At 34.1% G+C, this 27,668-nt stretch overlaps 2 protein-coding genes across 3 annotated transcripts in view; one reads left to right on the forward strand and one right to left on the reverse strand.

The window, feature by feature from the left end:
• Positions 1 to 27,668, forward strand: part of WASF1 (WASP family member 1) — a 123,290-nt gene that overhangs the window by 5,401 nt on the left and 90,221 nt on the right. The gene's annotated exons all lie outside the window — the stretch shown is intronic.
• CDC40 (cell division cycle 40) overlaps positions 4,307 to 27,668 on the reverse strand; it is a 44,450-nt gene continuing 21,088 nt past the window's right edge. The window contains exons 3-15 of the mRNA XM_010965414.3: positions 27,004 to 27,133; positions 24,102 to 24,185; positions 22,466 to 22,605; positions 21,298 to 21,394; positions 19,731 to 19,870; positions 18,839 to 18,913; positions 16,924 to 16,969; positions 14,729 to 14,830; positions 13,584 to 13,699; positions 13,194 to 13,327; positions 8,969 to 9,045; positions 7,350 to 7,494; positions 4,307 to 6,332 (exon numbers count right to left, since the gene is read on the reverse strand). Coding sequence (XP_010963716.1) covers positions 6,155 to 6,332; positions 7,350 to 7,494; positions 8,969 to 9,045; positions 13,194 to 13,327; positions 13,584 to 13,699; positions 14,729 to 14,830; positions 16,924 to 16,969; positions 18,839 to 18,913; positions 19,731 to 19,870; positions 21,298 to 21,394; positions 22,466 to 22,605; positions 24,102 to 24,185; positions 27,004 to 27,133 — 1,464 coding nt within the window. The 3' untranslated portion in view covers positions 4,307 to 6,154. The remainder of the gene's footprint in view (positions 6,333 to 7,349; positions 7,495 to 8,968; positions 9,046 to 13,193; positions 13,328 to 13,583; positions 13,700 to 14,728; positions 14,831 to 16,923; positions 16,970 to 18,838; positions 18,914 to 19,730; positions 19,871 to 21,297; positions 21,395 to 22,465; positions 22,606 to 24,101; positions 24,186 to 27,003; positions 27,134 to 27,668) is intronic.

Consider the following 27,668-nt stretch of genomic DNA (forward strand, 5'->3'; position numbering starts at 1 on the left):
TTATTTATTGCACTGCTTGTTGCAAAACTTCCTGATTAAAGGATGCTAACCCGAAGAGCTTTTTTGACCTTAGGGACTTGAGAACTATATAATAATTGAATTGAATAAATACAATAATAATTAAAAGCTGAATTATTATTAGAAGTTATCCTAGGTTATTAGACCTCAATCTCCTTTTCTTATTCCTCATTGTCCTTTTTTTAAAAATCCAATTCCCAGAAAACACACCTCTTAGAGTGAGTGTATTAGACCACAATTTACAGTAGCATGGAGAATATTTTTCAGTTTATGAGAGGAAGAAGGTATGATGAAGTAAGGGTACTTCTGCCAAGGATAGGGGCTGGTATTCTACAAAATGATTACAACTACGTTGTTCTTCCAGGACAAAATAATCAAGGTAATTGTTCAAAGAGTAAAAACAAGGTGAGAGAGGGTACTGTGCTTTCCAGGCTATTTGACTGAAGTATGACCAAGAAAAGCCCTTTTTCGCACAGTTATGAGAAAGTGATGGGGATCTAACTCTATGGAAGAGGCCTTGAGAATGTCTTTAGCTGCAGGTTCTCTTTGCTACTAAGGGATGAAATAAACATAATCTTTTAAGCTACCTCAGAGAGAGGAAGCTGGTAGCCACAAAGATTAGAACACAAATATGACAGTTTTAAAAATACACAAGTAAGTGGCATTATGTAGAGGAGGCAGGATAGCAGGATGAAGGGAGACAGACTATGATACTGCTGCTAACTAGCTGTGTGGTACCGAGCAAGTCATCATCTTTATTGGCCTATTTTCCTAAATTGGAATATTTGATTTCTAAGATTTCTTCTAAGCTTGAAAATCTCATTATTCTAAGATTTTTGTGATTAGAGAAGGCTTAGATGGTGGTTAAATGATTTATTTACTTATGTGCTATAAAGGTCTTAGGATAAATTCAGAAGGATCTAAATGATATGCCTATTCAGAAGAAAAGGCCCAGGTAAAAGATGAATCCATTATGATGACTCTCCAGTCATCAAGTGAAGTGCCCTTAGGGAAAGTACCTTCTTGGATAGCACACTTAAATTCACAAGTTTCTACAAGTCAGAATGTTTCAGACTGCACTTGTTTACCCTTCTGCTTCTAAACTGTCCTAACAAAGTGGCACTATCCCAAGATAATAGGTTAAGTGTTTATATTTATGGTGATCCTTCTGTATGTGTATGTGAGTATATATGTGTGCATTTATGTATATATGTATGTATGTGTGTGTGTGTATATATAGACAGAGATAGAGCAGGAAACTACACCGTAGTGGTCCTAGGAATTCAGTATGCCATTGATGGTTAGAGGCCTAGAGCACTAGAGGTAAGGCCTGTTGCGTTGGAGGAAAGGACTGGGACTGAGATACCTGCGGCAGTGGTAACTTCCGAGGGCCACAACCTCAGTGGAAGAGGGTTCTAAAAAATCTGCCCCCTCCCCACAACCCTGCCCCTGGAGCACAAGAAAGTCTATCCTTGCTGTTGATTTGGGGAAAAAGTTTATGAGAATTTGAGATCTCCAGTCTGTTTATGGGGTTGAATTTATAATCACCCAGTGAGGAAAACCATAAATTGAGAGGATGAAAAACCAGTTCTAGGGAGAGATAACTTCAGGGGTATATGGCAGAAGCAAATGTAAAACCACTCCAAGGACTCTTCAGCTTGGGCTTTCCTCCAAAAAACAAGACCCATGTAAGATGAACTCCTAATAAAACATTACAACTGACAAGGAAATGGCTCACCATAAGAGAGTTTACAGACATAATAAACACTGGGATTCTCAGCTCCAGAACTTGAGCTAAGAGTTATAGTCTTAAAGAAAGTGTAATATAAATTGTTTAAATTGATTAAAGGCACAAAAGACTAAATAGAAACCATAATAAAATAAGACATATGAAGAGCAGGCAGATATAAAAAAGTACAAATAGACCTACCATAAAGGAAAAATAGTCATTGGAATGAGTTTAATGGATTAATCAGCAGATTAGACACAGCTGAGGAGACTGTAAAGTGAACTGGAAGATAAACCAGTTGGGAGGAAACTACCTAAAATGCAGCACAGAAAACTATGAACATATTTATTTTTAAATGCGATATCTTGTAAGTAGTTTTAACCTTAAAACGCCTTCCAGAAGATGAAGCAGTGAAGCTGGATATCTGAGCCATTGTGCCTAAAAGGTGGTACTAGAACCATACGGCAGCCATATGTTGTTCCTGAGCACATAGCATGTTGCTGGTGTGACTGAAGAGCTGAATTTTAAATTATGTTTACTTTTAATTAGTTTAAAAACTTATACTTGGTTCAATTATTAGAAAACCCTTAGCTCTGTTTGGAACAACTTGGACATGTAAATCTACTTTGTATGAAACAGATAAAACATTTGATGAAAATTTAGTGTCTGAATTAAGATGTGCTTTTAAGTGTAAAATATACGCCAAATTTCAAAGACATAGTATGAGAAAAGTAAAATGTTAATTTTAAAAATAACTGAATGTTGAAATAATATTTTGGATTTATTATATATACGTATTATTAAAATTAATATCCCTTTATTAATGTGACCATTAGAAAATTAAAATTTACATATATGGCTCACACGTTTCTATTAAACAGCACTAAACTAGAACGCACACTTAAATGCAAAATGTTTGAGATTTGAGTTAGTCTTTCAGATCTCAAGTGCTGATGGTTGGAGAGTAGGGTGAGGGGAGCTAAAAATTCATCTGAAGACAGTTATTGCAATGATAGGAAGCTGTACAAGCAAAGGAGTGACACCTTGTCACTAAAAATAAAGCCGCTCTGAGAACTCTGGCTGCAAGTTGTGGCTTCTTTTCCCTTAAATTCCAGATAAAGTTGCAGTGATTAGGTTAAGAAAATTGTTTCTACAATTATTAAAGTGACTGAACATGGGAGGTGTATATATAAATATATAAAGTGTTAAATATCACATACATACATACATACATACAAACATATACACATGAGCACACATACACACGTATATATTTATGGTTAACTAACTTTCGAGTTTACACATACTAAATAAACAGCATAGTTTCTGAAATACTTAAGGTAAACTCAAACTCTTCACTAATTCTCATTCTTACTGTGAATCTGGGGACCTTGCTAAAAGTGCCAACTTTGACCCAGTGTATGAATATATACGTATTTTAAAAACTGCAGTCTTCTCCTAGTTCATTCATTTTATTTACCCATTGATCAAATAAACATTGAATAATGTGAATTTTAAGCCAGGTGCTGTGATAGTATCTTCTTTCCATTGGATCTTCTCCTTCTTAGGTCCCTTCGTACTTGCTTTGTTTATACTGTTATACATGACACATCATTGATTTTTAGGACATAGCCTTATTTCAGAGATGTCAGAATGTGAAAAACATGCATCTTTGATGAAATATAGCATCAGTGTTCCCTAGGTCTCACTTTGCGACCCACAGTTAACACTGCTGATTGATAATTTGACCTGGATGGAACTTCACACTTGCCTTCCCTATACCTGAATTCATATGGCTCCCCCAACCAGAATTCTACTTTCTTCCGAATTCTGTCTCTTAGTAAGTGACACCATCTCCAGATGATTCTGATGCAAGTGGTTCTCAATCCACATTCCGAGAAAGTGTTCTTCAAGGAGAGCCTCTATAATTGTTGCTAGTGCTGCAATCCTTCCAGCTTCCATCCAAGGGATTGCTATTTCACTGTCAACATTTTCTTCCAGATAATTTATAAACATGCCAAGGACAACAACCAGCCTCACAATGCATCCAAGAAATCACTCTATACTTTTCTACTTAGAGAAGTGCCTGTTTGATGCTACTCCCTGTTCCGTATCTTAAAACTGGCTCTTTATTTAGCACAAAATATTCCCAGCTTCTGCTTCAACATTTAAATATTCAATTAAACCTTTCACTAAAGCATTACTTTTATTCTAACTTTTAGGAAGGAAATTTGTCCTGGGTGTGACAAAAGGGTTGCAGTGAGGGAAAGGAACCAGATGGTAACCACTTAATTCTAGTAACAACATGACCTTGAGACTTTTTTATGCTGGAAAAGAACTCCACTCATTTGCGTACTCTAAAATGGGTGCAATCATGACTCAATGCCACCACTCAGTGAATAAATACGGAATGCGTTAAACTTAATCTGTGTGCTCTGAGGGTACTGCCCTGAATTTTTATTATTTATTTAGAATAAAGCCATTAATATACCATATTAATAAACCATACTCACCTCTAAAGCATCATTTCTCCCCATAAAAATCAAAATGACCCATTCAAAATCTGCAAATGGTTTAATTTGGTGTCTCAACAGAGTTAAGACTTAAAAGGAGACTAAGAACAAAAATTTTGATAACACTTTCTACAAAAAATGCTTTATTTAAAAATATGATCTTTTAAAAAAGAGACAACTTTTATATACAGTTCCTTAGTTTAGAAACAGTTTAAAACACAATAAAATAAACCCAGATTTAGAAATTATGATTTGTAACATACACAATACTGGTGTCGAACAAGATAGTTTAAATGTATGATTATTTTTGTCCCATCATATTTCAGTAATTCACATTTGTTAAAACCAGTGGTTGGGACTAAAGAAAAGCTCTTGTCTGAATTCTTTCCTCTTCGGGAAATGACAGCCACCCTTCCTGGCAGATATAGAAATGGCAGTGGCTAGGCAGTGTATTCATATTTCTTTGAGTGCCCATGTGTCCAAAAATATCTCTACCACATTTATTCTTTTTCTATTTCCTTCTTTGAAATTTATTTTTATATGGCTATAAAACCTGGTCATCTACACCAGGTATTTTTTCATTTTAACGTTTAAAAATGGGAGTTCTAAGAGCAAGGAGCATGAACTGCTCTTGATAGCAAAGAACTCATGTCCCTAGGATATCAGCACTCAACATGATTTTGGTCTCCAAGTTAGCACTTTGAGAAACTACGAACAAATCTTTTATAGCATGGTACTGAAATATTTCACAACACATTCAAACATCTAATATAGATTTGTAATAAAACAGGAGAGATGGCTTGTCAAACTAAAGTGCTATTAGCTATTATATTCAAGAAGCTAAATTCACAATCTGAAGTTAAAAAAAAAATTTTTTTAACCAATCACAGTCCTTGCTTCTCAAACTGGGAACCCTAGCTATCTTTCCTGGAGTGTCAATTTTACCCAAGGATTTAGAAAGAAGTTAAAATTTTTTTTTTAATCTTAAAAAGTTCTGTTGAATATGTTCACAAGCAAAATCAGAATAATCTTAAAGATAAACCTACAACTTCAAAGAAATTACAAGATGACACTCTGAACTATGCCCTCATATCCATTCTCCTATGAGGAGTATTTCAGTAGTAACACCTGTGAAGCAATGACCTATGAGACCCTGATTTCTCAAAGTGTAGCCACGTCCTTAGTGGACAGTAAATACAAATACAATTCAAAGTCTTGATTCATTCTCTTGAGTTCCATCTTCAAAAATAATGTAATTCTCTAATTATGGATAGTCCTTTCTATACTGATTAAGAAGAAAATCAAGGAAGGAACTCTGGACTGATTTTTATTTTACATTGTTTAATAATGAGAGGAATGCTGTAGTCAGAGAAGATTGTTGGCTTACAACTAAACAAACACAACATAGGTCATAAAACACTAGAACTCCTGAATCTGAAAGATTAGAACTTGACCCATTGAAAATAATGGGAACATTGTGGGTGATTTTATCCATCTTTCAGATTCACATTAAATTATATCATCCCTCTTCCTTCCCTTTTTGTGGAAGAGGTAAGCCACTAGGGATTCTTTCTCAGCTCCAAAGGGATCCTTTCAGTATGTCATAGGGGTAAACCCAAACTGCCTGCCAACAACAACTGCTTGTCAAATAAGAAAGTCAATGGTCATTCTCTGTATAAATAACACTTACAAAGAACAAAATGAAATTTCCAATGAAATTATATGAGTCAAATTTACATAGCTTTTTTTTTAAACAATGGGTCAGCTTTATAAGGCCATGTAAGAAGATCATAATCTGTAAATCAAGTTGCCATCCAACACATTTAATAGTTAAATATAGTTAAATATGACACTGGATCAAAAATGATCCTGGGTAGTTTAAGGATTAATCTCATTAATCCCACAATTTAATGAGACCATCCCAACCACAAGTTATGACTTTAGATGTTTCATGAGGATGCCACACTGCGCCTATACACACTTTATCATGAGCTTTAAATCTACTGTAGAGTTTTGTGGTCTTCCAGTCCCAAACGTTTAATTTTCCATTTCCATCTCCTGAAATCACATAGCTGCCATGGGAAGAAAAATAAATTCAAATTATTCAAACATCTAAAACCAGTAAAGTGGATGAGGAACAGAGAAAGAGTCTATCTTTTTCACCTTAATATATATATATATGTGTGTGTGTGTGAATATATAATACCCAGAATAACAAGGTGGAGTATAAAACAGTCTATAATTTAAATTTCTATCAAAAAACCTCCCCATTGAGTGACCAATCTAAGAATAAAAATTATTTTTAACTTGGAAAATTGGGAGACCCAGGGGCCACAGTGAATGCAGTATCACAATCCCTCTCTAGACAGTCAGAAATAGGCAGGCTAACCAATTTCACACAGAGCCAGCAAACACATGTAGACCCATACAACCATAGTAGCTCTACCACTTTCCAAATTATTTTTTGGCTCCAACAGCTTTTAAATATGTCTAAGACTGACTCAGAGGTAGGAGTCTAAGTCTCAATTTCCAGGCTAAACATACAAGTTTACAGTGATTTCTGAAATTACTGATACTCATTTATTTTAGCTAATGATGGGGGAGGGAGGAGATGAATGCGGCTTCTCTCAACTCTAGGCTTTACAAATTTAGTGTGACCTAGAAACATTCAGAAGCTGGATTTGAGGTTTCAGCACAGAAAAGCTGTAGTGAAGTTGTTAACTTCAGCCCCATGATATAGGATTAATCCTTCTGGTGTTCATTCAACCACAGCAATATAGTGATTATAGTCCTCCTAACCTTGTTTAGAAAAGCAGAGAGAAAGTGAGATATTGCCTTACAGACAGGGATTCATTATGAAGGTAAAGGGCACAGAACTAAACAATAGAAGGAAACATACTGAAGAAATTAAAAAAGCCGAATGCAGTTGTCATAACTTGTTCTTGCCTTTTATCTGGCATTTTGATAACCTCCACAGTTCTCATACAACTACAAATGTGAAAGTGATTTGTACAGTGCTATTATTTGTATAGCAATAGCTTATATTATCATATTTGAATATCAATATATATGACAAGACTTAAACTTACCTCATGTCTGGTGAAAAGTCTACCTGACAAGCATAGCCAGCTACCATATGGCCCTTAAAAATTTTTTTCTTATTTAATCTAAATCTGTTCTGTGCTCCAAAAATTAAGATTTGGTTGTCCATCGACTGGCATGCCAGCCATTTCCCTGCAAATTCAATAAATGAGACATTTAGAGCAAGACTGAAAAATTTAAAAAGACATTATTTTAAATATGTTCAGTCATTAGTATTCTTTTGTTCCCAAAACCTTTTAATAATGGGAAAATGAATTTACCATACCACCTAGAAAATGTTACAATTTTATTGCTGGTGAGAGGTATTTACATATAAAGTAATGAATGTTGCTCATACAATCTTGTATCTTTGGCCACTTTTGCTATAAATTTCTTTTTTGTTTAAATAAGGATATACATAACTCTGAGTTTAGTGTTAATAGAACTCAATTAGCTTTATGAATGAAATTAATTTGTAGTGAGGATAGACAACAGAACCATGGAAAGAAATCTATTTATGTTAATTATGGAAAGAGGAAAAACAAACTCTACATGGGAAAACCTAAGATTATTAAATAGAACTGTACAAAAAAGATATGATTAAAAGAATTCTAATAACTGTTGTGGGCCACATTATTTTCATCTGCCAGGACTCCCAAAGCCCCTAGAGCCTAAACTGCAGTAACTTTGCATCCTATATATTTGTAGATATGATTAACTAAGGGACTAATCCTAACAGTGCCCACAGTCTGAGTGGGTAAATGGCCTTGTTCAAGATGGCACAGTATTTGTAATGGATGTTTAAAAAAACGCACATGAAATGCAGATGCACAGTGATAAATATAACTGTATACAATATGGTGATTATCAGAAAAGGACTCAACTAGGCTGTTCTTCTCATAAAAATCATAGGGCATTTGACAAATGATCACTGATTTGTTTGTGACAAGTACCCTGAATGGAAGAACAAACTCTTGCTCTTCTTCCTTGCTCTACACTCACAGTAGCTATGTGAGTCAATAGTGGCTTTGATGACAAGGCTGCCCACACATCACATCCTCTACTTTAATACCCTGATGGTAGAGCTAGAATTGTATCAGTCTGTCTGTGGTACTTGTACTTAAAAAAGGCAATGGGATCATTGAATAGAAAACAGTATTAAATAGATACATCTTTTTTATTTTTGCCTGAGAAAATCTTTTATAGTGAATTTGCTAAGGTGTTCTCATTATAGGGAACCAGACCAAAATTTCCTATCCCTAGAAGAAAAATAGCTTCTAATAAATCACTAAATGGGTTTTTGAACATGATTCTGTTGGAAGGATAATTATTAAAATAACAAACAAAAAAACCCGATTCTCTAATCGAAACCCTTAGATGCTTGGTCAATGCTGGTTACAAATCATTGGTTCTTTTATTTTTAATTAAAAAAAAAAAAAAGAATGGATGACATGACGCACATAAAAATAAATGAGTGATTATTTCTAATACTGAAAAGATTTCCTTATACAAGTATGGCACTGTGACAGACCTCCCCTAGGCGGGAATGGCCAAGGTTCTTTTCAATCTAGAAATCACACTGTATCTTAGAAGCTCATTTAAAAACACATTCTATCTACTAACTCACCATTTGGAGACAGAGTCACTGCAGGCATTGAGTGCATACTGGGTTCAGCTATATACTTGAAATCCACAGGTATATCCCTAAAAATTAAAAACAGCTTATCAGAGTAGTTTTTTAAAGTACTGTTAGAATAATAGTCTCTGAAACAAAAGAGATACTCTTGAAATTAGATATTTAATAAAGCTTTCATGAAACGTCCTAAAGGAAGCAAAATCACAAAATGACATTCTATTGCCTACTATAAATCTTTTACTTTCCAAATGACTTTCCAGGATAATTATAAGTGTCAGTGATTTAGTTTTCTGTCTCTATTTGATTTAAACTTTGGCCTTTGTGTTAAAAAAAAAATCTGTTACTAAGAGTTCTTTAATAATGAACTCATGTAAAAATATACCGTGGTAGGCAGAAGCAAGATGTCTGAGGCAAGCCTACAGGAAGTATTTTTATTTTACCTGCCAGTCAACCTTAACTTGTTACTCTGCAAGCAGGTGAGAGTGCTAAAGAGCCTTCAGCAATGCAAATGGATGGGAGGCAAAGCCATACAGGGATCTGGGAGCAGGTCAAGCCCATCCAGAAATTAGATTAAGTACTTGGTACCTGGACATCTTCTATTTTCATTTTACATGTAAAGTATTCCAAATGTGTATGATGTAGGAGAAAAAGCATTTTAAAAATTCTCATGTGAGTGATACAAAGGATAAAACAAAAATCTAAAACCGGTCACCTAAATCTAGATCCATCCAAAGTTAAGTTCTTTTTGTTCTTAATATTCTCCACGATAAAAATTTTTTTAGTAATTCTGAAGGATTTTTGTCTTGCTGCTTTTCATGTGACATCAGAAATATTTTTTTATAGAGTAATGTTTTGGAAATGTAATTTGATAATACAAAATATAAAGCAGCAATTTCAATTTCAAACTATGGTTCAAGTTCAAAGACTGATTAATTTGAAAATAACAATAGTAACAACAATAATAATTTGCCTTTAAGTAAGAATTTTCTCTATCCATCTATCTACCCAGAAGAAGCAAATGACTGGAAAAAACCTCTATCGGAGTCTCGTTAGAGGAAAACATTTTCAGGTATAACCTGGGGAGCAGTATCATTTATCAAATCTCCAACCCCTTATACCTCTAAGGTACCAGTGAACGTTGACATTCAGAATGACTCATATGTATTGAGAAGAGCCCTCAATCTTTTTAAAAAGGTTCTATTGTTTTTCTTTCCTCATATTATTAGTGGCTGATAATTTTATAACATGAATTAAAACATAAGATCATTAAAAAATAAATTTACCATCGTTCATATCAACCAATGTTTTACTAAAAGTAAGCAGAAACATTCAAATAGATCACTTATTTCAAAGACTTGTGGTACCCTGAGCTCTAGAACAAGAAAAGAATCCGAATTCCCTACGAACTTCATAACTGCTAGTAAAAATGTCTGTCAGGCGCAGTTATATTTAATAAATAATAATTAAATAATTGCAAATCAGTATAATAAGCCAGTAACTTATGTTACAATTAATCTTCAGTCTGGAAATGAAATCATCCAAAAAAAAAAAAAAAAACCTAACAAAAGTCTATGAAATTTTAAAGATAAACAGTAGTCTCAACCTCTGTAAAAGTTTCTTTTAAAAATATTTTAACGAAAATAAATGCCTTTGGGAGAAAACATGACTATGATACCTCATGAATTTAGGCAATTAGAATACCACAGGATGCTCAACATCTAACTACAATCTTCTCTTCTCCTCTAAAACTGTTTATAATGGTCTTAGTTTGTATTGTATTGTTTAAGGAAACCCAAGTTTCCTTTGGATAAACCTGGAGGGTGTTATGCTAAGTGAAATAAATAAGAGAGAAAAATACTGCATGGTATCACTTACGTGTGTGGTCTTTAAAAAAAAAAGTCAGACTCATAAAAATAGAGTAGAATGGGGTGGGTGGGTGTTGGGGTGGGTAGAGAATTAAGCAAAGCTAGTAAAAGGGTACAAACTTTTAGTTAGAAGATGAGTAAGGCCTGAGGTTCAACTGTATACCATGGTGACTATAGTTGATAACACTGTATTGTATAACTGAAATTTCCTAAGAGACTAGAACCTAAGTGTTCTCATCAAACAAAAAAGTAAATATGTGAGGTGACGGATATGTTAATTAACTCAGTGTGAAAGGGCTAATTAATGCATAATGTATATCAAATCATTATGTTGTACACTTTAAAAACATTACAATTTTATTTGCCATTTATACCTCAATAAAGCTGGAAAAAAAAAAGAAAAAAGGAAAAAAAAACTTTGGAATCAGTCTGATCTAAGTTTGAATTCTGGATCTTTCATGTCTTGTGGAACCTTGGGCCAGTTACTTAACCAATCTCAGTTCCCTTATCTATAAAATAGGGATAGCAGACGCACCTATCTTATAAGATTACTTGCCCATTAAATGAAACAGTTCATGTAAAATGCTTAGTGTGCCTGGCACATAGAAAGAGCTCAATAATGTAACTTCATTAATAATTATGGCAATAATGATTTCCTTAGACATTCAGTGCATACTACATGCCATACCCTGTGCTGATGCTGGGGACAAATAAGAGAGGATGACTGACACATGGTTAGGAACTTGTCAGGGAAGAGGAAAAAATTAGCACTAAAAGGCTGTGGGAAGCAAAGGGCTGCAGAGATGACAGAGAAGAAGCATCTAATCTCATGTCAGGACTGGTTAGGAAAGCTCCAGTAGCAAGTGAGAAGTAAACTGAAATCTATAGGATGTCATCATTCATAATGAAATTATATTATGACTCTTAGGAATATTTCTTAAGCTCTGAGAAGAAAAAAAAAAATGCTAACATCAAACTCTTTAATCAAAATATTTTGCTGACCAATGCTGTAATTTAGAAAACACACACGTTCTAAAAGCCCTATAATTGGTGCATCATTTATTTACCCATTTCTTTTATACGGCGACACATTTTAAAATGGAGCTGAAATATCATATGAAGGTAGAAACATCTGAAAGTTTAAGCATAATCAAACTGTTAAAGACAAACAAAACAAAACAGCTATAGTTATGCTAAACTATCTAGTTTGTTGTGCAAGTGGTCTAAATTGGCTTATATAAAACTTGATGTCCACATCAGGTTCTCTGCATATAACATCATTTCTCAAGTAGGAGAGATCTTAGTTATAATATAGTCTCAAACAAGGACCTTAAGAATGATGTTAAGACTACATTTAAAATATAGTCAACTCTCCATTAATTGGGGGTAATTTGGAGGGGTGTACTGGCAGTGAGTATGGGAGAAACTGCAGTTAAATCACATCAAATCTTCAGTAACCCAAACTGTCCTGACAATGGTTAGGGATCTGCTCACCCCCAGACAGACTCAGTTTCAGGAGGAAACTATTGCCTGTAGTTCAAGGCTTCTTACTTCCTAAAGGAGAACAACTTCTGGGGGTGGGAAGACACTTTCTAGCCACTGCTAGGCTATAACCATAGTTGAGCTGTGCTTTATAACTGACTATGAAAACAAATATTCATTCTAACAAAAAGATTATTATGCATTGCTTTGGAAAATCAATTATAAAGTATGATCAATGATACTCAGTGAAATTAACTTTAGTATTTCTTCACTTTAGAAAAGTGTCATTCTCTAGGAAAGCAAAATTAACCAATATATTCTGATTATACTGTACAAGTAAAACATTTGTTTCCTACCATAATGGGCTATGAACAGTAGGACATAAGGGTGAGGACATGGGGCAGTTCAGTATTGAATAATCAAAATGCAGACATTAAAAAAATTAAGAGATCTTAAAATATTTTATTGGGTTGGTTCTAAGGCCAGGATCTTAGGCTCAGTTCCTAGCATAAGCAATACAGTATATACATTTGTGACCCCTGCTTTTTGTCAGTTATTTTGCAAAGATAAGATACCTAATAAAGCATGTAAGACAGCACTACACAAACTTTTCACTATTGCAAGAAAAGTGACTCAAAATACATATCCTTTAGATAGATTATCCAAGGACTATAAAAAGTAGCATGTTTAAATTTTTATTTTCGTATTCTGGATACTTGAATAGTTAAAACAGTTTGATTGGCCAGAGATCATAGTTGTAAAAATATTCAGATTGCAAAGATGGTTGCATATTATCAGGCTTTGTCTTTGGCTACAAAATTTAAATTGTTTGCTTGATATAAATCAGATTTGCGATGATAAAAACTCACCATTCCCAAACTCTTAGGCTTTTGTCATCAGATGTGCTCACAAATCTCCTATTCTCATCGACAAAAACAATGGTGTTGACAGCTCCCAAATGCCGATCATACTCCTGCACAATTTCTCCACTTCGAATGTCCCACTGTATATCAAATAAGAGAAAGGGTCAGAGATAGCAGTGGAACACGTTTATGAAAACAAAGATCATAATTATGGAAAGTGAAGAAGGAAAAAAGATCTCCAACATCATGTTTTTATAAATTTAGTTTTTTGCTAAGAATAGAGTATTAGCAGTCCCTAAAAGTAACAAACATTAAACAAGTTAATATTCCTTATTCCATTCTCTGATACAACATAAAGCTCAGGAATCTTAATAAAAATATTGTCAAAAGACTTACTTGCACAATCTTTTTATCAGACATCCCAGCCACAAAGAGATTTTGCTTATCTTCATCAGGATTAAATTTCACACAATAGGGTACTTTTCTGTTTGTAAACCTTGATATACACTGTCCTGAAACCAAAGACCCAAGTTAAAGTAGGTAAAATGAATCTGACCACTTAAAGACAATCCTGAGGTTAAGTTAAGATCTAGAGATCATCTACTTAATGTATTTTGAAGGGCAGCCTATTTGTTCTTTACAGTAAACTACACTGTTCCTTTTCAAAGATTTTTGATGATTAAAAATATTTTCAAAAATAAATCTGTATCATCAATTGCAGAATAGACAAAGCTCTCCAGGTGATTACAGTATGCAGCTAGAGTTGAGGACCACTGCCAAAGAGGTTAAGAGTATGGGTTTTGGCATTAGAGAGAGACTGGTTTGAACCTAATTCAGACATTACCAGCTGTGTGACCCTGGAAAAGATACCTTGTTATGTCTTGATTTCCTCATCTACAATTTATGTATAATTTTTAATAATAAATAATAGTATTTTTCTCACAGTGGTATTTTAAAGGTTGAATGAGATACTACATGTAAGTGCTTAGTACAATGCCTGGTAAAGTGTTCAATAAATATTAGCTATTATCTTGTCTCTTGAAAATTGGTAAGATGAAAGATGGTTCTCTAATTATGTAAAATTATACTAGCCACAATGTACTGACATTAATATGTGAATATATAAAACCATCTGCCCATGGAAGTTCAGAGCTACATTTTAACCAACTGGGACAATTAAATTGAATTCTGTTCATTAGACATTTATTATGCTTCTATTATGTGCAATGCAGTGTGCTAGGTGATGTAGGGGAACAAAAAGATCAATTAAACAGTCTTTGGAAATTTTCAAATTTCCTTTTCTATCAATACTTTTGCTTTATCAATTGTATTTGATGGAAACAAACTTTTATAGTTTCATAGTGAAAAAGCTACTTATATAGCTGAGTTTCAACTCTACATTTTGTGGTATTAGCTAATAGTCAATGATACGAGAATCAGCAGTTAGAGGAGGTAACATTTTGTCACAGATCAATCACATTGTTTCATTTAAAAATGGTAATTTATAAGATAAATATGTGTTAGTGTAAGTGAGCTCTTACCTGTCTCAGTGTCCCAGAGCTTAAGATACCTGTCATAAGCTGCGCTGAGGAACTGTGTCCCTGCAGTATTAAAGCAGATGTCCCTAACAGCTTTACTGTGACCTAAAGGCAGAGACAATAGAAATGGAGGTGAGGTGAAGTATCTTCTTTTAAAATATAAGCAACATAAGAGAAATAGCATTAAAGAGTATTTTTCAAGGCACACTGAGTCAAAATCACTGGAACCCCACCTCCTGATTTACTGACTCAGAATATGTGGGCTTGGGAATGTAGGTGGTTTTCTTCCCCATCTTTGAAAATCTCCTCAGGTGATTCTGATGTCTAACAGTTAGGAAAGAACCAAGAGAAAAGATCTAACTTTTTTTTTTTTAAAGTCTGTCATGGCACTCTCTTAATATGTAATACATCCAGCTGATGACTGAACAGCCAAGAATTTAAGGAAACATAATAGGCCAATTATTGCCAACAAAGGAGACATTTTGAAGGTTCCTTCTCAGATTACTTGCCAAGCTGGAGGTGAAAAGAATGTGACCTAAACCTGAAGTTCATGAAAATTGTAGCCTTTGTTCAATAATTGTATATTTGTGACCACATTACCAAATTTCATAGAAATGGACTCAGAATCTGAGACTAAATCTTTTTGAAAACAAATACTAACTACTGTTTAGTCAAAATGGCTTTTGACAATAAATTAATTTTAAGATGCTTTGCTTGGAAATCAATCTTGCCAGACCAATCAACTCTTCTGAAAGTTCAGGAACGAATAAAATGTGGCTAAATGAAAGCACAAATTTCCCTTTTTAAAAAACCATCTCACCGTGACCAAGACTGCCAAGTACAGTTGTGCAAAATGTGCATGACACAAACTGTCAGCCGCACACAGAAGCCCTGTACCATCACCAATGATGAACTCTAGTCACGCAGAATGTACTATGGCAGTTAGGCATTCTTTCCTACAGCAGGAGTCCCAGTCAGAGCTGCTATCATCTTTCTAAGCAGGAAATTTTCAGTTTTCCACTGAAAAACTGTCTGTTAGGGCAGCAGAGACAGATAGGGACCAAATCCCCTACATAGCAGGAGACATTTCGTTCTCTAGATGCTGTTGAGAGCCTTCCCACAAGTCGTCCTTTAGGCTGCCCCAGCATCTTGGGCAGTATTTATTTGTGCGGTGAGGCCCTAAAATCATAACAAAGCACTGCAGAACTCCCACTGAAATCTAAAAACAGAGTCACTACAATTCACACAAAGGGTCTTCAATGTGATTTAGTTTAATTTGGAATGTAACCAGCCTTCACACAAAATCTAACAAAGAATAAACTGTTATCTACTAACAGGGCTAGTCTACCACAAAGCTGCCCTCTTTTTGGCCTTCTTTCCCTCAAGGAGTTCTCTCAGTCTTATCCTTTTATCTGCTTTTGTTGCCAATTCCCAACCTCTCTTCAGAGCTCAACATCTGGCTATCTAGTTGCTACTGGACATTTTCATCTCAATATCCCAAAGGCAGCTCAAATTCAATGAGTCTGAAACCTCACCATCCTCTTATGGTGAACTGTACCACCATTCATCCAGCCACCTGGGAGTCACTCTAGGTTCCTGCCTCACTGTTACCACTCATTTCCAGTTACTAAGTCCAACTGGTTTTAACTCTTGATCGTTCTTTCCTCTCCATCTCTGCTGCTTTAATTCACGCTTTCATCAGCTCTAATCCACACCAAGGAAATAACCTTGTAATTCATTTTCTTGCCTCCAAGCCTGTCTCACCAAAGCATCTTCTGTATTGCCATGGTGATCTTTGTGAACTTCAAAGCTGATCATGCTGCTTTCCTTAAAGAGCTGTTCGGTGGTTGGCTTCCCAAGGCCCCCAGGATAGTCTGAAGGTCTTCCACACTCTGCCCCCTCCGCTGCTTTTCTCCACTTTCATCTTTCACCATATTCCACATGTTTAACGATTCTGAAGTACAAGAGGTTCCCCCAAAGCAACGTGTTTTCTCATACCACTTCTGCTTTAGCTTCTGCTGCTCTCTCTTCCTAATTCTCTTTGTCTATGTGGGGAGATTTACCCCTCCTTCAAGACTCAGCTCAAGTCTATGAAAACTTTCCTTCATATCAGGGTAGTAAAATTACTGTCAATGATTTATCTTAGTTTAAAAAGTCTTTTCAAACAGATTTATAGCCAGAGAGAAAAGAAGTATTACCAATAAATGTTCGCAGACAGCGCCTGTCTCCATAAACCTCCCACAGCTGGAGAAAAAAAATTACACAAATATTAAATTTAATACAAGACTTCGATAAAATGACAACTTTCAATCAATAACAAAAGTCATATGCCAGCCATGTGTGTGCATAACTGTGTGTACAGAGGATTTAAACAAAGGCATTACATGTCATTAAACATACTGCTTGGTGCTGCTAGTCTGTGTTGCACTATTTGGACTACACACACACACACACACATACACATACACACACATACACTTTAAAACTAAACTTTGAAATCAAGAGAATTTAGATGGAGCTTATACAGGTGGTTTTCATTTTCTTCTTTTCTGTATTCAATATATTTTCTATGATGAAAAGTTTCTACTTACATAATACTATGAACTACATTTAAAATTCTTTAATGTTATTAAAACTGCCATGTTTATAACATTTTGGTACTGATAGGTTTTTTTTTTAAACTTTTCTGAAGTATTCAGTATTATAAAAGCTATTATGAAAATGATGACCCAGACTAAAATGTAACAGGCTCATAATTCTTATCACATCTAAAGTGAATACATACAATAGCTTCGAAACTATCTTTATTCTTGCCTGCCTCAAATCCAAGCCTTAACAGTGTTGCTAGTGCTCTAAAATAGAAAGCACTGCCTGGCCACCCAAAGCCCACAGGATAAAGTTTCAGTTCCCACAGGATACCAGAAAAGGACCTGCAGGATCTGGTCCCTCCCTTATGACTGCAGTCATTCTGTGCCTCTTGGATTCTATACTCCAGCTATCACAAAACCTGTAGTTTTCAGCACATACCATGAGATTCATTCTGTTCACTCCTCTCAGACATACTCTACTCCCTATGCTCCTATTACCCTAGCTTAGTCACCTTCCTATTGGGGTAAGCTTCTTCTATGAAACCAGAACACCTTGCACCTGCCTCTACAACAATCGTTTACATCATAATGAAATGATCCCCTTAATAACTTTTTATCCACATTCTGTTGCAAATAATAGGTAAATGTTTACAGACATGGACGAATTTGAATTTTATGCTTTTTTAATTGCTTCTAAATAGAACTTATAGTTTGTACGAAGTAGAGGTTAAAGGAAATAAGGGTTTTTATTCCAAACTGTTGGTCTGTCATATAAGTCACTACGTACAGGCAAATGCCTAAATGGTTGCTCTCATCAAAAAAAGTTGCCTTTTTTTTTTTTTTAACTATCCATGAATTATTTACAAAGAATAAAATTTTCATCAGTAAACTTTCCAAGTCTCAAGAGCACTATAGGGTTGATATTTATTGATCACTATAATGATCCGGAAACAAGACACCAAAAAGATACAGATTTAAGTTTTTAAAAGGCTTTTCCATATTCAACTTGACATGTATTGGCAACTGAGTTTCTTCTACCACACACTCTATAGCTAAGCGTCGGTTAAAGGTGGAGCTTCTCAAGACCACAAGTGGGAGGAGAGGCTTGGGGCATTTCTCCTACTGGCTGTAGAAGGGTGAATCGCATTATTTACTCTCTAAAAATGGGACTTTAATCATATGTCCTCTCTACTTTTAAGGTACTGAGAAACAAATGAACTCAGTTACATTATCCAAAACCTCTATAAAAATGCATTATTAGTGATGAAATATTTGTGTCTAAAGCCAAAGTGATTATGTTCTAATCAGCTGTCTAAGCTTACAAAGAGCCTAGCCAGTTGGACCACAGAGCATATCTGAATCAACATGTTTGGAAGCAGTTCCTAAATTGCTGCATTGACAGGGCCTAAGAGAAGATAATTATCCTCTAATTGCCTAACAAACTCAGATTTATTTATAATTAACCAAATAGATTTAACCAAAGCACTAGCTTTGTAGCACTTCTACTCTGTTACTGAAAACTCACCTTAATTTTACAGTCCATGGAACAAGACAGCAACAAATGGCCAGAGAGAGGGAATAATCTGACTGCACTGACACCCTGTAAAAAGATATTACAATTATCAATCAGAAGCATTCAAAATATCAGATAAAGTTAAACAGAAGGGAAACACACGTCACCTAATTTACTACTTTTCTTCATTCTAAAAATCATGCCCCAGAATAACCTTCATTAGTATTGTAAGAGAAGCCCTTATTGACACTAAGCTCTTCAAGATTTTTTTTAACCTTTATTATTGACTTCCTCACCCAGGGGAATTCTTAGTCAATCATGTTGCTAATGCCCTCACTCCTCTTCCCTCTTTTACTCAGTCCCTTTGCTCTTTGCTAAGAGCTAGAAATGATCAGCTGGAACAGTGCAGATGACAAAGAATATCAACATCAAAGTTTTCAAGTGTCTTATCTCAGCATTAGTTTAAGTGTTACCACAGTTTATAAACCAGGGAGCATCTGATCTTCTTTGAAGTGTGATAACCCCAAGAGCTAAGGCAAAGTTATTGAGGCTTTGGTGCCAGTACCAGCCCATCACTTATTGACTTGGTGCCCAGGAGGAAGCAGATTATAGCAGGAACCTGGAGGGAAGGGCTGTGGCTGCCATCTGGGGATAGAACACTGAATCATGAAAGCTTATGTCACCGATCCAGATGACCTTGAAGACTGAGTAGTCATTTGTGACTGGTTTGTGTGGGTACCTCCACAATCTGATTCCGGTTTATCTTCAATTTGAATTCCCTGCTCTATCTTGACTTCCCTACAGCTTTACCAGAAAATACTGGATGTCCCACATCAATAGCTGAAAATTTATGCTGGCTTCACTATTATACAATACAACAAACAGAAACAACCAATTTGCTTACCTTTGTGTGTCCAGACCACACATGTATTTGTTTTTTGGGAAGGTAACACTTCTCAGGTGGCACAGTTGACCGCAGATTAACACCAACATCCTGAGGTATGTGAAGATAGGACCTGCCTTGGTAGTCATACATTTCTTTAACTGAAACAAGAAAGCAAAAGAAATCTGTGAACAAATACAAGCCATGGTCATGAACTCTATATTCTTCAAATAACAAGCATTTTACTCATAGGGATATCATCCCATATTAGGCTTAGGTACTAATACGCTAATGATGTTGAGACCAAGAGTCAGCTAAAATTTAGCTGCCTGAAATCACTGCTACTATTTACAATTAGATGAGTATTTTGGAATTCCTAAATATCCAGAGACTATCAGATCTTTAAGTAAGACCTTACTTCCTTTACCCAGTTATACATTTCAGTGGTATATACAAAAGACTCCACTATAGTAATAATTACAGCAATGGAAGAAAAGATAATACTTGGGTCTTGTGACTCACTGGCAAAGAATTAGAAGCAAAACAGGATAAGGAAGTTAAAACAAAACAAAACAATATCAACTATCCTTTTGCCTGCTTTCCTCATTTATGCCCTTCCAGGTTCCTTTTCCATTCCCTTTCCTACTTTCAACACAGATTTTACAATAAAGTCACATGTCAGAATTAAATGACATAATATACATAAAGCATCTAGCAGCATGCTGCAGAATAAGTACTCAAACAGACTCCTTAGAAATAAAGTTGGAGCTTAAGAAACAAAATAATGACCTCACAAAACCTATATACTTTATAAGTGATATAACATTAGAATAATCAACACTATCAAAACTGAATTATTCTTTATTCTTTGATAATCACCACTTAATTTCCCCAATATAACTAATTATTAATGAGCCAAGTAGATTCTGGAATATTTATAATTTATTTTGGTGAATATGCATTTCTTTCCACTAATCAAAATGTGTCTTTTTATTTTTTATTATTTTTTTATTTTTTGGGGAGGAAGTAATTAGGTTTATTTATTTAGTTATTTTAATAGAGGTACTGGGGATTAAAACAGGACCTCCTGCATGCTAAGCGTGTACTCTAACCACTGAGCTATACTTTCCCTCCAATATGAGTCTTAATCTCCAATCTATTTACATGAAAAACAAAGTTTGTTTTTTAAAGTATAATTTAGTAACAGTTATGAACTGTGATGATACTTGGAGAATATTTGGCTTGGGTTAAAAACAAAGGTTAAAATGACTGGGGGCACTATTTATATACCAAAAAGAGTCAACTTTATTTTAGGAAAGAACAGATTGTGGACAATTTAGGTTTCTCCTTTATCTACCATTTAAAAAAAATTCATTAGCACTTCAAAAAATCATCTGTGGCTATCTCTTATTAGAACATAGAAGAATTTGCTGTAATTTCTTTGTGATTCAAATTGTCCAATATAATTCTTACTGTAATGAATTCTGGCAGCTGATTAGTAAAGGCAGTTGATATTATATGAACAGAGAACAGAGTAAATATCTGAAAGTTTTATCATAAAAATGAAGGGGCATAAAAAAATATATACCATGTAAGATCGTCTTTTCCTCCCCAGGTTTCTCTTCTTCCTGTTTGCCTTTTTTCTGCCTCTTTGCTGTGATTTCATCCAACTCTTTTTGTTCTTCCTAAGGAAATTAAAGAGTGAACTTTAAAATGGATGATCTAGAACCCCATCATGGTCAATGCTGGTCATAAATTCTTTATAATGACGTGCCCTTTTTGGTGAAGCAATAGCTGCAGGTATGTCTCCTAGGACAACAATCTCAACTCTTCGGCAGATTACAAAATGGCATGAAACATAACAGTAGCTACTAGTTAAAACTTTTAAACTCAGTTGGTACAAAACCTACCCTTCTGGAACACCTAGAAAGTAACAATGTATTATGCTAATTATGCAAGTGAAAGGATGGGACAATCAGAAAATCTAGTGCCAGAAAGGACAGTAAATTTAACACGATGCTGTTCTTCAGTAAACAGCTTTTACATAATCATAAAGATATCCACAATGACTGTAGATCTGTGACTCAACTTTTACGGGAGGAGCAGGAGAAGTAGTAAATCTTTACAATAACAAAGAAGTCAAAATAAATAGCAGCATATGTGTATTACTGAGATATACAGATGTGAGAAGCTAGGATAGGATTTTCTTGATCTTGTCCACTGCTGCATCCCTAAGACCTAGAACAGTGACTGGCTCATAGAGATAGTATGATTAGGAAGTAGAGAAGGGCAAGGTAGGGTTTTATAGTTTTACTTTATAAGCTTCATAGTATTATTTAAAAAAAATAGATCTATTACTTCATTAAAAATTTTAAATAAATTAATAAATAAATAAAACCCACCATCAATTCTAAAATCACAGAGATTAATTCTGTAATTACTATCTAAATGTCTGGTGTCAGAAGAGCAGCTACCATGGCACCTTAATAGCATTACAAAGGTGATTTCTATTAAAAATTGTTCAATACTGTATTTTAATTTAAAAATATAGAAGGAATAAATCAGAAAAAATATAAACCAAAAAATAGTCCAAAGAAAAACAAAGGGGTCTTACTGTATTTTCTCAGTCAACCAAGGCAGAGAAATTCTGAGCAGTCAATCAGTTCTCTAAGGAAACTTCAAGTTTATTAATATATATATCCTTCAAGGAGACATGGCATACACTTGAATTGCCAATGAAAAACATCAAAGCTTACTTCTGAAGGTTTGGCTACATCTTTTTCATCCACATATTTTGCCCACGGTCCCAAGAAACCATCAATATTAGATGCATCATTTTCTTTGAATTTTTTCCTCTTTTCTATTTTCTTCTGACCAGTTTCAAATACAGTTAAACCTACATTAAAAACAAAAAAATGGTGATCACAAATATGCATATTTTCTAAAGAAATAGCAATATATATATATATCTTACAAATATATATAATTTTACTTTATATAGTTAAAGAAAGATGTTTGTTCAAATGACCAAAGATTTATTTAAAAATACAAAATAAAACCTATATGAATCCAGATATATCAACTCATGCTATACAAAGAGATTCAACCTTCTGGGCAAAGCAGCTTTCCTCCACTGCAATATTTAGCATATTCTGTGAAAAAAGACCCAGCTCTGTAATCCTGCAATGGTACACAATCTTTTTAATTAAACACTGACCTTTATGAGTAGATTTTACCATTTCTTGAAAGAAACACAGCAATTTAATATTGCTAAATAATGATAAAAGTTACCTCTGAAGCAAGAATAAGTTGGTATTTCTCATTTAAAAGCTGAATTAGAGTAAATTATATTAAGTAGTTATAACTTTTCTTTGTTTCACTTATAATGCAACAATATAAATTAAACAAGGTTTCACAAGGTTGGTATTTCTTCCAAGAGATCTCAATCTAAACTTGAACTCTATTATCATAAATCTTACTAGTAAGAAGAAAACAGAAAAGAGGAGACTTCTGGTTGGGATTCTCATTTGATCAGTAGGAGGTGGTCTGTTGTGTGTAGACATTAAATTGGAAAAATAAAGATTTATGGAAGTCATAGTCATAATTTAACTGTTAACTGAGAATCTAGCTCAGATGTGGATTATAAAGGTCTTTCTAACAAAGAAAAAAGCTTACCTATATTAATTCAAATCAGTTTCTTTTATGCTGTGTTATAACAAAACCTTGCTATAATTCTACTTTAACAAGAAACTAGGTCATAAACCAAAGGCAGCTTGATCACATAGGCTCTACAGCTACTAAGTACCCGCCTACAAACAGCATTTTTTTTCTAATGAGCATTTTGTGGGTAAGATTCAATGGGCTGATGAGCTTTGTGGCAAGTTAGCATTTAAAGTATGATGCCTTATCTTATGTTAAGTACAAAATGAATATGAGTGCTACCGTATATTTTAAAATACAAATTTAAACTCAGCCTTCAAAGCAGCCCTTCAAAGACAGTTTCTACAGACATGCAAAATGAGATTTTTTTCTGCTGTTAAAATGGAGCTTGACATTAGTGTTGAGAAATAAACTGCTAAAATTAGCTATATATTAATTTTAATTTCTTGAATGATTTCTGGAGGGTTGACACTGTGCCAAGAACTCAACAGCCTCCCCACCATAGAGGTGTAACTATCTCCCCTACAAGACTGCACACATAGTAAGTGGCAAAAGCAAGCCCTAAACTGATAGTTCTACACACTCCTCTAAACTATATCATTCTATTGTTTGAACTTAAAAAAAAAAAAATCAAGAGATAAATACTAGTTTTTTCCTACTGTCTAAAGTCAATCTGTAAGACAGTAAGTACAGTATATATATATTTGATATTAATTATTTCTAATAAATTACCTTGATTTTTTTCAGCTTCTTCTACAGAACCAATATACTTAGCAGATACTTGATGATTATCTAATGAAGGGTCCAATGCATAACCTGAAAGGAAAAAGTACAAATTATTGATTCCATTTTTACCACTTTCAATTCATTTTAATTCTATACACATTTACTCATTTAAAATTTTCCTTCCCAGATATTGAAAATGTTTCTTTAACTTAGGACCAATCCTTCTTTCCTGAGCTTTGTTTCTATTTAGAATAATGAACCCAGATCTCAGGCTGGATTGTGAATGACTTTAGTAAAATAGACGAGTCGAGCATACTGACATTATATTACTAATAGCCTCTTAGGCCAAAATATCAAATTTTAGTCTTAAATTTTCTAAGAGCTGAAAAACATACATACATCATACATTCAGAAGTTTAGAAATTGTTTTCTTTTTGGTAACAGATAATACATGGCTTAGTTTATCATATTATATAAACTATTAAATAAGTTAAAAAATAAATAGAAGAATTACATAAAATCTAGCTATTATTTTGAAAATGCCATTCTCAGTAAAGACAGTCTTCACTCTCAGTTTAAAAACAGTATATTTCTACCTCATAAATCATGATTTATATTTCTTTGATAAGAGAAGGATATCCACTAGCATGTGAATACACTCCTACAACTAGAGTATGTAGCTACATTGGTCTTCAATGGTCTATGGGAACTGCAGGAAAGGAAGTCTATATTAACTCAAATCAGTTTTTCTTCAACTGGGGGTACTGGAATGATAAATGTTTGATAAAATCAGTTTTAATAATAATCCAACATATTCATGAGAGAGCTGGATTATTTATCAGTCTATAGCCTACAACCCACATGAACAATCATGAAATACCACGTAAAAGTATTTGCCCCTCTTAATCGAAGAAGCAAAAAATACTCCCTTTTAAAGTCTAAAAAAACAAGCAAAGTCTTTAAAAGTCCGTTTCATTATAGGCTAGAATACAATAAATTCATGATGCAAAAGAGTTGATTTTTATGTACCACATATATACTTTAGATTTACATGGGATACCTTATACAAGTAACAGGTACAGTACACTGATAACCATTTTATTGGATTGGAAGTATCACTGAACTCTTCTAGGTGATTTTAGAGGTATACAGTCTTTGCTATGACTTTTGGCACACTGTTAAGTTAATTATAACCCTGCTATGGTGAAATATGATCTCATATATGACAATCTTTTTTACAGCCAGTTTCCAAGTATATATTGTGGATAAATAAGACTATTTGTACTAAACCTCTAAATTAATTCACAGTGAATCAGTCTGCATTACTCACTAGAAACTAGAAAAAAGAAGTTTCCACTATTAGAATAATCATATAAATTGTGATATAAACCATAAATGGATATTACAGCTCTTAAAAATGATAAACTTTGAGATTATAAAGTAAACATGCTTATATGATAGAATATTGACTAAAAAAGTAAGTTGCAAAATTTTCAGCTTAGAAGAATTATAGTTCTGTAATACATATATGTATAATAAAAAAGGCTTAGTTCATAATGCTAAGAATAGATTAGTATAGTGGGATTATCGGTAAACTTTCTTCTCTTCCCTAAATGTTTAAAAATTTGTTTATACATTGTTTTTTACTGAAAATAACTGTTATTAAAAAGTATCACTGAAGGGAGGAGGGCATAGCTCAGTGGTAGAGTGCATGCTTAGCATGCACGAAGTCCTAGGTTCAATACTCAGTACCTCAAATAAATAAATAAACAAACAATAAACAAACCTAAATACCCCCCTAAAAAACACAAAACAAAAACAAAAACCAAAAAGCATCACTGAATACATAACATTTCATATGACACTGCTTTCTTAACCTTTTTTTGATTCTATCTTATAATAATGGAAATTAATGGCAGATAGGACAGAAAAATTTATTTAGAACTTAAGAAAAATTCTGTAAGAAATAAAAGGAGGAGGTATTAGAATTCTAACTGCAAAGAAAACTAAAGGAAAATAAGAGAGGCAATGTTGCTGATGTCTAAAAATGTAATTATTAAATGTTGTAAGAAAATTCAAAGTTTTCTTTTTCAGCTATTCTTTTGGGAAAGAAACAGCGTAAGTAATTAATTCATAAAGAAGATCATAACTACAACAGTCTAAAAACATTCTCAGTCTTTGCTCACCCAATTCTACCAAAAAACTCTTCAAAGTAGACAGTGATCAGTGTGTCTGTCAACCTATAGATGTGGATTATAGGAAGAGAAAAAAAAGGTGCCATCAAATATGGACAATTCTGATATAAATGATCAGGATGTATGATCTGTGGACCCATCAACAAGGACATTATTATAAAGACCATCTTCTTTTAGAGGGGATTCCCAGCCTTAAATGTATGTTAACTTTCTCAAATCCCACCACTGATAGGATGTAATTATTTTACACAATGAATTTGTAGCTGTTCTATTTCCTGATGTCCCTCAGTGATGAACAGAAAACTTTTTAGAGATAAGATATGAGAAATAAATTCAACTAGTGTTTAAGATTAAAAATGTAATCTCAACACTTTCCTGTTATTTACCAAGTTCAACAGCAATCTGTACATACAGGCATTCAATAATAAGTGTTCATTAAAAAGTACAACAGAGAACATTGTTTTTAAGACCACAGAACATTTTCAGTACTCAGAAATGAGAGCGGATTTAGAATGACAGTTAAAAATATTATTTACCTTCCCATTTGTATAACTATTTATACATGTGTATAAGAAAATACACTCACCTTTTAAGGAATACAGATTAACAAATTCAAAAAGCCAGAAAATAAGATAGATTGACACACACACACACAAACATTACACACATCACTTCTAATAAGGTCTAACTTGAAACTCTCATTATCACCTTACCATATGTGGCAAAAGTTCTTCTTTGCTGTTCAAACATAAAATCATTGATATGAGCTGGTTCAGCATATCCAGAAAGCATATTTCTAGGGGCAGCCATTTGCTGTGTCCTAAAGGGATTTTCTGGTCCAAACTGCAATGTTGCAAGAAAAAAAAAAAAACACAAATTCTCAGCCTATAAAGCTAGAATGAGCTGAATTATTGCACAATATATTTTCAACTCTAAATCTTCAGGGGCTGATTAACCTATTTGAGAACACATTCATCTCACGTGGTTCAGTACAACTGGACTATGGCGGATTAACACTGTCAGCCACTAGGCCAGCAGAGGAACCAGCTCACCCGAGTCTATGTGTAGCTATTTAAACTTAAATTAATTAAAATAAAACACTCAGTTATTTGGTCATATTAGCCACATTTCAAGAACTCAATAGCCACATACAATTATTGGCTATTACATTTCCATCACTGCAGGAAGTTCTTATTTGACAGCGTTGCTTGAGATAACTGAGACTCATCATAGTTTTGTCTAATCCATGATATGGGGGATTTCTGATGACTTTCTTTGGTATCTCTCAAAGGTGGAGACTTAGAATCCTCAATACTTACTATCGTACCTGGCATATAGAAAGCACAAATGAAGAAAAGATTAATCAGAATCTCACTGG

Source organism: Camelus bactrianus, chromosome 8 (genome assembly GCF_048773025.1).
Source record: "Camelus bactrianus isolate YW-2024 breed Bactrian camel chromosome 8, ASM4877302v1, whole genome shotgun sequence".
Taxonomy (NCBI): domain Eukaryota; kingdom Metazoa; phylum Chordata; class Mammalia; order Artiodactyla; family Camelidae; genus Camelus; species Camelus bactrianus.